Source organism: Trichoplax adhaerens, genomic scaffold (genome assembly GCF_000150275.1).
Source record: "Trichoplax adhaerens TRIADscaffold_2 genomic scaffold, whole genome shotgun sequence".
Taxonomy (NCBI): domain Eukaryota; kingdom Metazoa; phylum Placozoa; class Uniplacotomia; order Trichoplacea; family Trichoplacidae; genus Trichoplax; species Trichoplax adhaerens.
The window spans coordinates 4,288,419-4,302,477 of record NW_002060944.1 but is presented as its reverse complement, the minus strand read 5'-3'; the positions used below and the strand labels follow the sequence as shown (position 1 = coordinate 4,302,477).

Sequence of the window (14,059 nt, the reverse complement as noted above, 5' to 3'; positions counted from 1 at the left end):
ATGGCTGCCCTCTCCACTAATATTGTGATGGATGACATTGACTTCTCTGTACCGGTTGATAGGCGAGCGTCCGACGGAGCCATCGTTACTATGATTTTATACTGTAGGTTGCGACTTTATGGAAGATCGCTAACTGTACTGTACATGACTGTGGTTCAACATTTTACTCTAGCTGTTAGTCTGTATTCCTCTTGTATAAAGTGATGCATTCAATTGGAATGGTAGAATTAATCAATTTACCTGGCAAGGATGACAATTTCGAAATAAAGGATAGAAGAGTCCAAAATGAAATATGGCCAACGCTGCTAGGCACTATCATACAGTGACAGACTGGCTAATAGTGTGACTATATAAAGAGAAGCAGCGACAACGACTTGTATCAGTTGGTGGTACAGGACTGGAACGTCACCGCTGTTGGATGTGAAGCACAGGAGTGAGAAAAAAGAGAGTGAGCCTACAGTGGTGTTGAAGTACCGTGATAGGAAAGCTCATGCACGCTTGAATTGGCGTAGTATTCCCTTGTACTTTCATATGTGAATGGAACGTCTTAGTGGTTTTACTTTTGCTACATCGAGGTCAACCATAGTTACGTGGTTACAGCTAGTGACAGCATACAGAGTTCGATTGATACTCATACTGCAGTACGTACCTTCAATAAAGTCAACTTGTCGAGAGATAAAAAAGATACGGTACTGTACGGTATGATGCAAACAACAAAGGCCGCAAGTTTTTAGTACTGCACGGTAATACAGTACAGTGTACAGTACAGTACACTGTACAATACACTACAGTACAAATTACAGTGCATCGTATTGTAGTCCACTGATACAGTATCAACTGCAGTACTGTAGTCCAAGACCACCGCATCCGACATGCTCATTTCATAAAGAGCGCGCGTAAAATCTCAGCTTACACGGTGAACTTAGGCTAAAGTGGTCGCTATCAAGGCATCAAGTGGAACCTTTCTCGCGTTATTTGACGGTATAAAGCATTCAACATTGCTATTTTAAGACTTACTTTCAAAGTTTGTTCTCATTTTATTCCTAGAATATCTTTAAATCATGGAAATTTCGATTGTAAACTAGAGTTCAAAATAATAATCATTTGTTATCATTCAATCAGTTTATTTTACTGTTGGTAGTGATGACAGTTTAGGGCCTTCCTAAAACCTTTCTAGTAGCCCATGTTACAGTCAATCTCCAATGATGGTTCTAGTAGGGATAAAGTTCCTGGATAGATACAGTACAGTTCTATGCCTGCAATTTGCACCACCGTAGCTCTTCAATGTAGTAGTATTGTAGCCCTAAAAAATACAACCCATATCATGCAATTTGCCTTGGTAAACTTTCTTCAATGGTGCAATATCGCTAGGACAGGGCATGGACTCATTTCTTCAAAGAAACCTTCCATACTTCGTTCTACTTTTGTACTGATAGTACTCAATACCTACAGTAGTTTCTTTCCATAGGTTGCCATAAAGTCAAAGCACACTACTGTGCTTCAAAGGTGTTTGAATTGGAGGCCATAAATATGTCCGTAATCTTTCTATGGTTTTGCATTGAGTGTACAATGGATATTGGACATGCAGTAGATAGTTAGGTGCATTGTACAGTAAAGTTCAAGTTGCCTACGCTTCTAATATACCTATGCAGTACAGTATGAGGGACTTACCTACCTAACTGTTGCAACAATTGAATTCTACAAGTAGAATATCAAACATGGCATGATTAAACCCTATGGTTGGTCAAATCTTACTTATTTTACTGTATTCTTTTGTCCTTTAGCTTTATAAAAATCAGAAAACATGGTAGAGCGTCCGGAAGACCTGAATTTACCTATTGCAGTCATAACTCGAATTATCAAAGATTCGGTAAGCTTTACTGACCATATGATAGAGAAGTACTTTTTGGTATGGCTGTACTTGGAAGATAAAACTACACATGCAGTATATACTGTAATACATTACAGCTATCCATGAAATCTTCTAAATGATATACAGTATAGCTCAATTTGCTCTGCCATGAAAGGGTGAATGAAATGTCACTTATCACCTGCAGTTTATTCAGTATCTATGTTTATAGAAGGGAGTAATCGTAATGGATTATGCTCATCTTGAAAATGGAATATCTTTCCTCCTCTTTACAGTTACCGGATGGTGTTAATGTCTCCAAAGAAGCACGTATTTCTGTCTCCAAAGCGGCAAGCATTTTTATATTATATGCAACATCATGGTATCCTTGCATAAATCCAAATATGAACGTCACAGATTTGTATTGATGCTGATGATATTGTACGTTATTACTGAACTATTGTACTCCATTCGTTTTAATGCATAGTTTTAGTTTGTCATGAAGCGCAAATTAATTATTTCCTTAGTAAATCTATCTATTCTGTAGAATAGAGTCGTTCAGTGTTGTTTGTAAATCTGCTACCGTTACTGCATTAGTAGATAAACTAGATACAAAGGTAAACCTGGAATTGATGTATATTTCACTTGATGAAGTGAGTGCCTATACTGGATATGGTAATTGTATCTGGACTTAGGACTTACGGTAGTAAAGTATCACTAGCAGATACAATAACGTTGTGACTACACCATAATTTCGATGTACGGTATAAACTTGCCTGTGCTAGCTTTTCGACATAATTGCGGTAATGTAAAGGAAAAGAATCTAGATCTATTACACAGTAAATTTACATGTCAAGAATATCACCGATATCAAACAAACTTGATAGATTTTTGTTCCTATGTTTAGTTCAATATGCTTAGTATTAATATAGCTGATGAGCGAGTTATTAAGTCAAAATCGTTTATGAAATATCAGGATGAAGTTGCTCTTTGTCGGTATTGATATCGTTATTGTAATGTGAGTTCATCGGGTTACCTACCCTTAACGAATGACTCTACCGATAGTGCGAATAACTTTGCTTTAAAAGCCAAGCGAAAGACCCTTGGGGCTCCTGATATCTTCGCAGCTCTGGAAGACATGGAATTTGAAGAGTTTATTCCTAAATTGAGAGAATATCTAGAAGGTTAGAAATAAAGACGCATCTTGATAAGTTCTTGTTATGATAGCTTGCATTTGAAGGTCGGACTGAATAAGCACATACAAATTTTGAAAAAGTATTCGTGTTACTAAATACTGACAATATTAAAATGAACAAGCAATGTGCTAAGTTTCTACATAACTAAAGTTTTCAGAAAGGAGCAGAAAGGGAAAAAGGAGGCGGCTGCGGATAAAAAGCGTATGAAAGAGATATCAAAAGCAGAGGACCAAGGTTAATTCACAGCCTACTTAATACAGTATATTAGCTATCAACTTCGAATTCTGATTAATTATCATTACCTGATCTTACGAATATGGTTAAATATCTTCATCTTAGACGAAAAGGAAGCTGATGAGGATGATGATAATAATGATAATAATGATGATGATGACGATGATAATGATAATGATGATGATGATGATGACGATGATGATGATGATGATGATGAAGAGGAAGAGGAAGAGGAGGAAGACGACGTAGATGAAAATATTGAAGAAACCAGCGTAAAAGAGAACAGTGTTGAAGAAGATACCGAATTAAAGGAAAACAGTACTGAAGACGAATAACTCAAGTTATTGATAACCTGACTTTGGATCAATTTGTAATGAAAAGTCTATAAAGTGCGAGCTAGTTTATGTAATATAATGAAAATGTAAATTATTATCACAGCTGAGATAAGGGGCGGCGATGCCACATATTCCGGCTATCATATGTTTTCAGTAAACATCTAGAATTTTTAATGTTTTATTCATTTCGTATATACCATATACTGTATTTCGTGCAACTAATATAGTTGCTATAAATGAAAGACGGAAAATAATCTATTAAATCGTAAATTATGTAATTAATTGACACTTTATTGCGTCTTTAATGTTAATACAATCACCAGGTTTAAAATACCCCTCCCTGCTTTACTGTACTGTAGTTACGCCATACTTTGCGTCTATTCGTTTAAAGTAGTATACAGTATGTCACTATCAGTTACATTCTAGAATTGCATTTATTTACGTACCTAAAATGTCAATAATTTGATTCGTCTCGACAATTGAAAGCAAACACGTAAGATCGTAATCTCTAAAACGATTGCAACCATGTTGTTAATGTCTGCGTATACCTTTACAAGATCTACAAGCTAATGCATTTAGCTTCGACTGGATCAACGATAATGTCCAACTGAATTACTGGATATGCGCTCGTTTTATGCAATAATATGACAGTCTACTAAATTAGCATCTGTATAATTATGAAAATGCTAATCTACTGTTAAGAAATCATGAAAGATCCATGGTATAATGATCTTTCCGGTATGACCTTGTCCAAAAATTGCTGAAAATCAGAAGATAGCATGTTGACAGCGCAAAAAGTGCCTTGATATACTTAATGCCCTTTTCGATCTTAATTTTTAACTTGAATACAAAAAATAATGAAGCATCGCTTGTGAAGATATAATCAAAACTTTATTGTAACAATATTTTCATACCAGAGGACAGTAATTAATTTTATAAATAAATATGCTACTCTTAGACTTAGTGAGCAAGGACTTCAATTATGACAAAGTTGAATTCATTTCACTGATAACAACGGTAAGCAAATTTAATCAAGATATTGTAGCACTACGTTTTACTATCAGCGAGCATGTAGCATTTAGGGAAAATTGACTACTATGCAAAGTAATTCATTCGTGTACTAAAAATTTATAAACTCAGAAACAATGATATGTTATGATGGTTTCCAATTCGGCCACATTCGAAAGTGGGTATAACCAGGTATATTTGCTAAATGAAAACCGGGTTCAGTGTGTTAAAAAAGTTTTTCCAAAACGGAGTCATAACAATATCAAGTTATTAGCTGTATAAAAATGTAATCTTGCACATCAGTGCTAGCATCATAAATGTACATACAAAGAGCGTCCACTCAAAATCAAGCACGATCACTGTTGATGCACTCCGGCATTTATTGCTACAACAGCGTTCGAAATGACTCGCTGAGACTTGGTCATTCATAAGCTGTTAGTAAGATCATACACTAGCTACATTTATTGCTGAAAGCACATGCTGTACTCTAAAATCTCTACAAATGACCATAGCTTCGCATGAGGTTACTGCACAATATTTCATAGAAAATATCGCAATACCATATTATAACTAGGCTGGCAAATATTGCAAAAGAGGCCTTATCCCGTTCTTAGAATGATATGGATACCGGAGTCAGTAAAAACTGGTTCACTCAATTCTCCAATCTGCAAAGCGTACCTAAACATAGGACGAGAAAAAACATCTATGAGTAAGCGCTTCAGTCTGTGAGATCAAGTCTATTTCATTGCATCAAGTTTGATTAGTGAAATTCAATACTAAAAATGAAGCAGTAGTCTAGTCTAGGCTTTCCCATCAAGGGGAGTGCGAGTGAAAACGGTCAACTAATAAAATTGAGAAGACTTTGATGGCATCACTGTAGTGCATGAGCTTTGCGCTACCGCACTCTATGTCTGTAGGTGGATAAAGAAAGAATCTAAATGCTATGAGTGCAAATACTGTACAATATGCAAGAATTGTATGGGATTACATTATTGAACTGATAAACAGTATTTACTGCTATACTGCACGAAATACTCGCATACTTACGTTGCATCCTCGAATGGCTCTATCGTATCATACGGGTAAAAGAAAAGAAAAAGTTATCCGATTGAAAATGAATCTTTTAATACGATTTCAATATAGTGTGAAATATTGGGACTTACTTTGCATCTGACCTCGACCAAAGAATCCTAAATCGCCTTCTTTCCTTGCACTGCTACAATCACTCATTTCGAGCGCCAATTGACCTAAGGTAATCTCACCGCCTACGATTTTCTTTCGGTACTCTACAACAATATTGTAGTACAGAATGTTCAATACTACTGTACTATATTTGGCCAACTGTCACAAGACAGCAATACTCTAGCGTAGAATCAACAATCATTTTAGGATCAAGCGCATTAGTCTAGTCATTGATTCTACTTTTACAGCCTAAAGAAGTGATTGCAATAATTGTAGGCTAGTTGAAATCAAATTTACCCTGTATCAATTTTAATGCATCATCTTTGGAGCGAGTAATTTCATTTTGACGCCATGATGAAGGCCTGCGAGATTCGTTATGTTTTACTAGCAGATGTGAGGCACGAACCTTGTCTTCCGATGCATCCGTTGGTGGTTCCCATTGACTTTGATTGGTTAAAGTATTATAGTAATATATTTTGCCGGTGCTGCGTGATTCTCGGGTTATCCAGCCTTCTGGCAGTGAGTTTTGATCCGACATTTTTTATCCGTTGCAATTGCCAACGCTAGAGATCCAGTGCACAGACTGCAGAATGGCGAGAATGGTGTAATTACTTTTTAGTGATGGTCACTCCGCCGTACGGTGTTGAAGGGGTGTAGTCCATGCATGCAGTCTACCCTCTGTCTATTTTACTCCACGGCATCACTAAAACGTATTACTATACACTATAGACGACTGGGTATTGTTCGTAGTCCATGCATTTAACGTTGCTGTCATACCTCGCACGGTCATTCTAAGGCCTTTCGTTTACAGTACGATGCACTGTAAAAATGTACTGTAACACAGTACTGTACTGTACGGTACGGCACGGTACGGTACTGTATAAATCGCAGGCATTAAAAGGACTACCAAGTGTTCTTACACTAAGACGAGGAGAGGAGTCAAGGAGACCGAAGGAGAGTCACATACCAAGGTGACGACGAACTTCAAGCTTAGTCTCAGTGAAATTGTTCAGCAACAATTTGATTTCAAAGACATTTCTAGGTCTAAAATATCACAGGATACTAATATCTAAATTGGTCTAGCGTATTTTTATCCAAGATCTTACTGCGGTGTTGTTGATATTGAATGGAGCCAGAAACTAGCCCTAACTCTAGTGGCACTAAACCAGGTGCTGCAGACACTACTGGCAAGAAAGAAAAATCCGCTGCACAGTTAAAAAAGGAAGCAGAAAAGGAAGCCAAAAGAAAAGCTAAATTAGAAAAATTTGCTAAGAAGCAGGGGAAGCAACAAGCTGCAACGAAGCAGGGAGGCGATAGCAAGGTAAAAAAAAAATGAACTGTACGGTATTCTGCTAGAATACGAATAAGCTAGAATAGAAAATTCCCTATTACACCAATCGATTCTACGGACTTGAGTGAATACTGTTCTGCACTTTACTATAACATAAATGGCAACTATTTTCATGGACGGTTGCACATCAATTTCTGAATTAGTCAATCAATGAGCTGTTTTTACCCTTGCATCCTTGCTTATGCTATCATTCTATAGAGTTCAAGATATCTTAAAACAGACATATAATATTTACCAATTGAATCTCAACGCGGAAAAACCACGTAGTCGCTTGTGAATGACGTCGTGTTGCATCATGTCATTCAAACGAGCTTATAATACTGTACAAAGTAATTCTTCTATCATAACTACACACTAAAATAATATACCAGCTTATAATATACAGTAAATCATCTATGATTATTGCGTACTAAAACAATATACATGGATTAAGATATGTTGACGTCGTTTTGTATCATGTCATTCAAACGAGCTTATAATACTGTACAAAGTAATTCTCCATCATAACTACGCACTAAAATAATATACCAGCTTGTAATATACAGTAAATCATCTATGATTATTGCGCACTAAAACAGTATACAAGGAGTAAGATATGTTGACGTCGTATTGCATCATGTCATTCAAACGAACTTATAATGTAATCCATCTATTATACAGTATTATAATTGCGACTAAAATAATATACATAATTTGGAGTAGGATACGTTGTAAGTGGAGAGTATTTCATTCGTTTTGTGATATGAGCGTATACAGCTTAACTCATCTATGGATACATTATCTTATGGCACTTGAAATATTACTCCAAACCAAGGCCTAAGGCTTTTGCTCACGTTTAATTCATACTCTAATTACATAATTTATAATGTTTTATGTCATCTATGAACCAATGCGCTAAAGAATACTGCAAAGCCTACTAAGAAGAGAGAAGTTACTAAAATTTCTTACGATATTGATACTAAACCAGGCGAAAAGAAAGGTATTATGCAATGATTACAATTATCATGATAGCGTCTACTTAGACCATTTTGTAAACTTATATAGTTTCATCGTAATGCACTAAAAAGGAGAGATATAAATACCTATAGTAGCTGCAATGATGGTTTAGATACTTGTATCGAAATAGATTTGATAGCAAATGTCGAAATGAAACGCCATCGCATTTCATGACTGAGCTATCGTTAATACTTTAATAATACTTCTTAATAAAACTACCCCGCATAGATATCACTAGATCTCTCCCAGATAGTTACAGCCCAGCTTATGTAGAAGCCGCATGGTATACATGGTGGATGAAGGAGGTAAAATATACTGCATTGGATTGCCTATGTTGAGATTGTCATTTCAAGATACCCTATTTGATCTTAACGATTATTATTGTCCATTCTAGGGCTTTTTCAAGCCGGAGTATTATACTGTAAGTTAAAAATTGTAATATGAGCAACTGCAAACTGCTATACGATATCTTTGCAAGCGTAATGAAAAATACAGTTATTTAAGGAGGATTATCGACTGTTGTGTAGGGAGATGTATCGACTCCTGTTCCTGGGGGAAATTTTATGATCTGTATACCTCCACCGAACGTTACTGGTTCTCTACATCTGGGCCATGCGCTAATGTGCTCAGTTGAAGACTGTATAACAAGATGGTAATTTGTACTTAAAAAATTTCCGAAACCCCGTAATGACTTGATTGTCAAATTAAATTTACGATTGAACTGAATGTAATAGGCGTAGGATGAAAGGTCAAAGAACTCTCTGGAATCCAGGATGTGATCATGCCGGCATAGCTACACAAGTACGTATGTATAACTACAAAAAAAATGAGTTATAATAATGTACAGATATTGCTAGAATAATTACTAGTTTCTGATAAGTGTACCCAATCTATTCGCTTGGCTTGTTTGTATAAGCGATATATCGATTAGCAATCGTTAAGGAAGTTATCAATTGTATTACTAACATAAGAAATTAATACCGCAGGTCGTAGTGGAAAAAAAATTATGGCGTGAACGTAAACTTACAAGACATGACATTGGAAGAGAAAAATTTCTGGAAGAAGTCTGGAAATATAAACATGAGTAAGTATCTATTAAAAGACACTCCGGGTTTTTAATTTTGCGATCAATTCGAATATCTTTCACTTAGTTATTAAATCCCAATCATATTTATTAGCTATGCTCTATGTATTTCTTCTGTATTACGGTTGCACTATTTAAGTAAGACTTATCTATTATCGTAAACAGAAAGGGAGGAAGAATCTATGAACAAATAAAATGTCTAGCTGCTTCTGCTGACTGGGATAGAGCATTCTTTTCAATGGATGATGTAAGCTACTACTGTTAAGATTATCCTAATTAGCAATTAATAAAACTATACTTAATTTAAAAGTTAAATAACTTCGTCTATAATATTAGTGAGTATGGTAATTTTCGTAATTATTATTGTTCTATATTCAGAATTGCTGCAGGGCTGTTAAGGAAGCATTCATACGCCTTCATGATGAAGGAGTAATTTATAGGAACCTAAGATTAGTAAACTGGTCGTGTATCTTGCGCTCTGCGATCGCTGATATAGAGGTAGAGTGTAATATCTACATTAATTTATAAATTGGATTTATATACTGACTACAACCTTTGTAACCAATATGATATAACGCAGTAAGTTATAATCTTTCCCTGTTTACTTTCATGTGCCCACTTGCAGGTTGATAAGAGAGAACTAACGGGTCGTACTTTACTAAGTGTTCCAGGATACGATGAAAAAGTAGAATTTGGTGTTTTAGTATTGTTTGCTTATCCAGTCGAGGATTCTGGTAATTTCAATAATTTAGTAGATAAAATTGGACTATTGATTACAGAGTAACGTTCGAATTATATATCACTAGATGAACGACTGATCGTTGCAACGACGCGTATTGAAACTATGCTTGGGGATACTGCAGTTGCAGTTCATCCCAAAGATGAGCGTTACAGTGTAAGCTAATAAAAGTGCATGCAGAATATTAGCTATCTTTAATTATATGATTAGTATACTTATATTAATAAAATCGAATTGCATGAAATAGCACCTCCGAGGAAAGTACGTTTTGCATCCATTTGCTGATAGACGAATGCCCATCGTTTTTGATGATTTTGTAGAAATGTCATTTGGTACAGGTAAGCAAGTGTAATAGATCTTTTATATAACAAGGAATACTAGTATTCACAAATTCTCATTAAATTAATCCTCACAGGAGCCGTTAAAATTACTCCTGCTCATGACCAGAATGATTATGAGTGTGGAAAGCGTCATAATCTACCATTTATTGAGACGATCGATGAAAATGGAATGATAACGGATGCTTGCCCGCAATTCAAGGTACTGATATCATCTCTGTGCATTTCTGCTTAATAGCTATCTACTTGTCACATCAATAATTTCTTACTTTTATAATCCATTGTAGGGAATGAAGCGATTTGACGCCCGTAAAGCGGTACTCGAAGCTCTAAAAGAAAAAGGTCTTTATATAGAAACAAAGGAAAATCCTATGGTCGTCCCTATTTGCAGGTACCTCGATATTCATGCGCTCGTGAAAAGATCAAATAAATAATCCATGTTTGTATGATTTTAGTTAACATAACGTAATGGTATTGCTGTGATATAACTTATTATGCAAGCTTTAATTTTAATTTAATTTGGTTGTCGATAGTCGTTCCAAAGATATCATTGAACCGTTACTAAAACCTCAATGGTACTGCAAATGTGATGATATGGCTTTAAATGCTGCTAAGGTTAACGATAACAAATTAATAATATCGAATATCTGATGTAGAGTGTGCACTATACAGTACGCATTACCTGATGAATATCACTGTAAAATAGGCTGTTCGAGACGGAAGAATAAAAATAATTCCAAACATGTTTGAAAAGACATGGTTTCAATGGCTTGATAATATTAGGTAAAAAAGTTTATTCTGCACTTTAACTGGGCTAAGAAATAAGTTCAAACACAATATTTTGTAGAGACTGGTGTATTTCTCGTCAATTGTGGTGGGGCCATAGAATTCCTGCTTATTTCGTTACTATTAATGATCCTGATGTAAAAAATGGATCTGTAAGGCAGTATTATCATTTGCATAAATTAATGCGTAATTTATCTTAATTATGCTCTTATTTGTTACTGTCATGTGCCTACAGGATGCTGACAATCATTTTTGGATCAGGTTTTACTTATGATACAGATAATACTAAAGATATTTATTACAAAGTTTGATTAATTTGTAATATTTAAATTGTGCGATGTGTGTTAAATTTTTTAGTGCCCACAATGAAGATGAAGCTATGAATAAAGCTGTCAATCGTTTTAACTGTCCAAAAGAGAAGATCACCCTTAAACAAGGTCCCTTTTCTTATTTCCTAGCATTTGAGTCTTTCCTATTCTACACAGATACTTACATTACTATTCTAATTGACTGTAGATGAAGACGTACTCGATACATGGTTTTCAGCTGCACTTTTCCCATTTGCAATATTCGGTTGGCCAAATGAGGTTAAAACTTGCTGTTATCAGATTATTTATGCATAATATACTACTGTACTTGTTGTGTAAAAGTAACTTTGTGCATATTATTAGACTCTAGATCTTAAGACATTTTATCCTGGTAGCCTTCTTGAAACTGGGCATGATATACTTTTCTTTTGGGTTGCAAGAATGGTATTCTTTGGAATGAAGCTAATGGGAGATGTACCTTTTAAAGAAGTAATTAGTATATATAATAGATTGAGAATTCTTCCATGAAAATAATCAATATACATGCTTATAGATTTACTTGCATGCGATTGTCCGTGATGCACATGGAAGAAAAATGAGCAAATCACTAGGCAATATTATTGATCCTTTGGATGTTATCTCAGGGATAGGTTTAGAGGTTACGATTAATATACAACGAGATATATTTTATACTTTCATACTGCTGAAGAAAGTGCATAGTACGATATATTAACTGCAACTCGTGAAATAACTATCTTAAGGATTTGCATGAACAATTAAGAAATTCAAATTTGGATAAAAAGGAGATAGCTAAGGCTATACAGGGCCAGGTAATCAATGAAATAGAAATTGTTTACGCAAGCTAGTTCCAAAGTACTGTATTTCTCGGATCGTTACTGCCGCGCTTAACAAATAATCTAAAAATTTAGAAAGAAGACTTCCCTCAAGGCATTCCAGAATGTGGTGCAGATGCTCTAAGATTTACTCTTTTGGCTTATTCTTCCCAAGGTATTAAAACGGTCAATTTAGTGATTGTTGTTTAATCAAAGCTTACTCTTTTTCTCTTAACTGAATTAGGTAGAGATATCAATCTTGATGTAGGACGTACCTGGGGGTACCGGAAGTTTTGCAATAAAATTTGGAATGCAACGAAATTCGCTCTAAGTGTCATTGGAAATGACTTTATCCCTTCAACTCAAGTATATATAATACATAAGAAGCTGATTCGATAGACTATTCAGTCAAGAGTTATTATATCGGTCTAAAATTCTACCACCTTGTCATTTGCAGGACTTTACGAAAGCATCCTTAATAGATCAATGGATCCTTAATCGACTCAGTATGGCCACTGATGTTTGCAATATGGGCTTTGAAACGTACATATTTCAAGATATGACTACGGCTATATATAACTTTTGGTGGTACGATCTTTGCGATGTCTACATTGTAAGTAATAAAATAAATATGTAATAGATCTTTAATGAGGACATTACTTAAAAAATCTGTTTTGGCATTACAAGGAATGTTTGAAGCCAGTTTTCCAGAATTCAAACAAAGAAGCTCAAAACATTGCTCGAAATGTACTGTATCCAAAAATAGACCATTTCATCTTTTCCAATTTGCTATCTGATATTAAGTGTCAAATTTCTAAATACCGCACTTAATTCAAAATCATTAAATTACCGAATGATCTGGAATGCTTCATGTATAAAGCTTTTAATGAAGTTCAGGTCTTTGGTAGAAATATACCCTCCTATTATTTGCTTAACTCATTAATTCTTGTGCAGATACATTTGTTTAGATCATGGTCTTCGCCTACTTCATCCATGTATGCCGTTTGTCACTGAAGAACTTTGGCAGCGCTTACCTAATAGAACCAAGGATTCGCCGCCGAGTATCTCCGTCGCGAGATATCCCGAAAATGTAATTATCAAATATTTTTGCTGTTTTATATGTATTACTTAAGATTATATAAATAAGTCATTACTAAACGTCTCCTAATACTCACATAGTTATCTTGGAGGAATACGAACATTGAAGATGAAGTTAACCTTTGCCAAGAAGTTGCGCGTGTTGTTCGTTCTATTCGTACGGAATATCAAACCAATAAAACAAAAACCGATAGTAAGTATAGAAGCAGTAGCTACCATAGTAGACTTCATCGCTCTTTTTGCTTAACTGCATCTCTTTCATTAGTTTTTGTTAAATGTACAAACGAGGAAATCGCTTCTACTGTCTCGAAATACCGTCAAGAAATAACTACATTGAGCTATTCATCTAAGTAAGTTAATGATAACCTTGCCATTGCTTTCGACAACTAATGACAGCTGATGACTGCTTTGATTTGTTCAGCTTGTCCGTGATCACGACTGGTGATACACCACCAGGTTGTGCTATTAGCACTGTATCAGATAAGTGTGAAGTTCACGTTATGCTCAGGGGGATTATAGATGTTCAGAAGGAATTATCTAAGCTTAGTACTAAGCAAAGTAGGCTAAATGAACAGTTGCAAAAGTTGCAAGAATCTACTCAGAGTGACAACTACGACAAGGTAAGCTTTGATAATAATCAACCAAGGCAAGGCAGATACCCATTGTTGACAGTCACGAAAAATATTGTTCGTACATGCTACATAATCTACCGAGAATAGGGG

At 35.3% G+C, this 14,059-nt stretch overlaps 2 protein-coding genes across 2 annotated transcripts; one reads left to right on the top strand and one right to left on the bottom strand.

The window, feature by feature from the left end:
• Nucleotides 1-5,221: 5,221 nt before the first annotated feature.
• TRIADDRAFT_21648 (uncharacterized protein) lies at nucleotides 5,222-6,342 on the bottom strand (the record flags this gene model as incomplete). The annotated part of the gene is made up of 4 exons (XM_002109363.1): nucleotides 5,222-5,300; nucleotides 5,670-5,688; nucleotides 5,786-5,908; nucleotides 6,102-6,342. 4 exons carry the CDS (start codon nucleotides 6,340-6,342, stop codon nucleotides 5,222-5,224), a joined length of 462 nt encoding a protein of 153 aa, XP_002109399.1.
• A 588-nt stretch (nucleotides 6,343-6,930) lies between these two features.
• On the top strand, nucleotides 6,931-14,056 carry TRIADDRAFT_21001 (uncharacterized protein; the record flags this gene model as incomplete). The annotated part of the gene is made up of 31 exons (XM_002109919.1): nucleotides 6,931-7,125; nucleotides 8,056-8,134; nucleotides 8,380-8,456; nucleotides 8,546-8,572; nucleotides 8,679-8,803; nucleotides 8,886-8,952; nucleotides 9,138-9,235; nucleotides 9,401-9,482; nucleotides 9,614-9,733; nucleotides 9,861-9,969; nucleotides 10,042-10,130; nucleotides 10,222-10,312; nucleotides 10,390-10,514; nucleotides 10,600-10,703; nucleotides 10,846-10,927; nucleotides 11,019-11,095; nucleotides 11,160-11,250; nucleotides 11,334-11,359; nucleotides 11,456-11,535; nucleotides 11,615-11,685; nucleotides 11,770-11,895; nucleotides 11,960-12,064; nucleotides 12,168-12,236; nucleotides 12,336-12,414; nucleotides 12,484-12,605; nucleotides 12,697-12,852; nucleotides 12,927-12,991; nucleotides 13,194-13,329; nucleotides 13,419-13,530; nucleotides 13,603-13,687; nucleotides 13,759-14,056. 31 exons carry the CDS (start codon nucleotides 6,931-6,933, stop codon nucleotides 14,054-14,056), a joined length of 3,168 nt encoding a protein of 1,055 aa, XP_002109955.1.
• Between the last annotated feature and the right edge of the window lie 3 nt (nucleotides 14,057-14,059).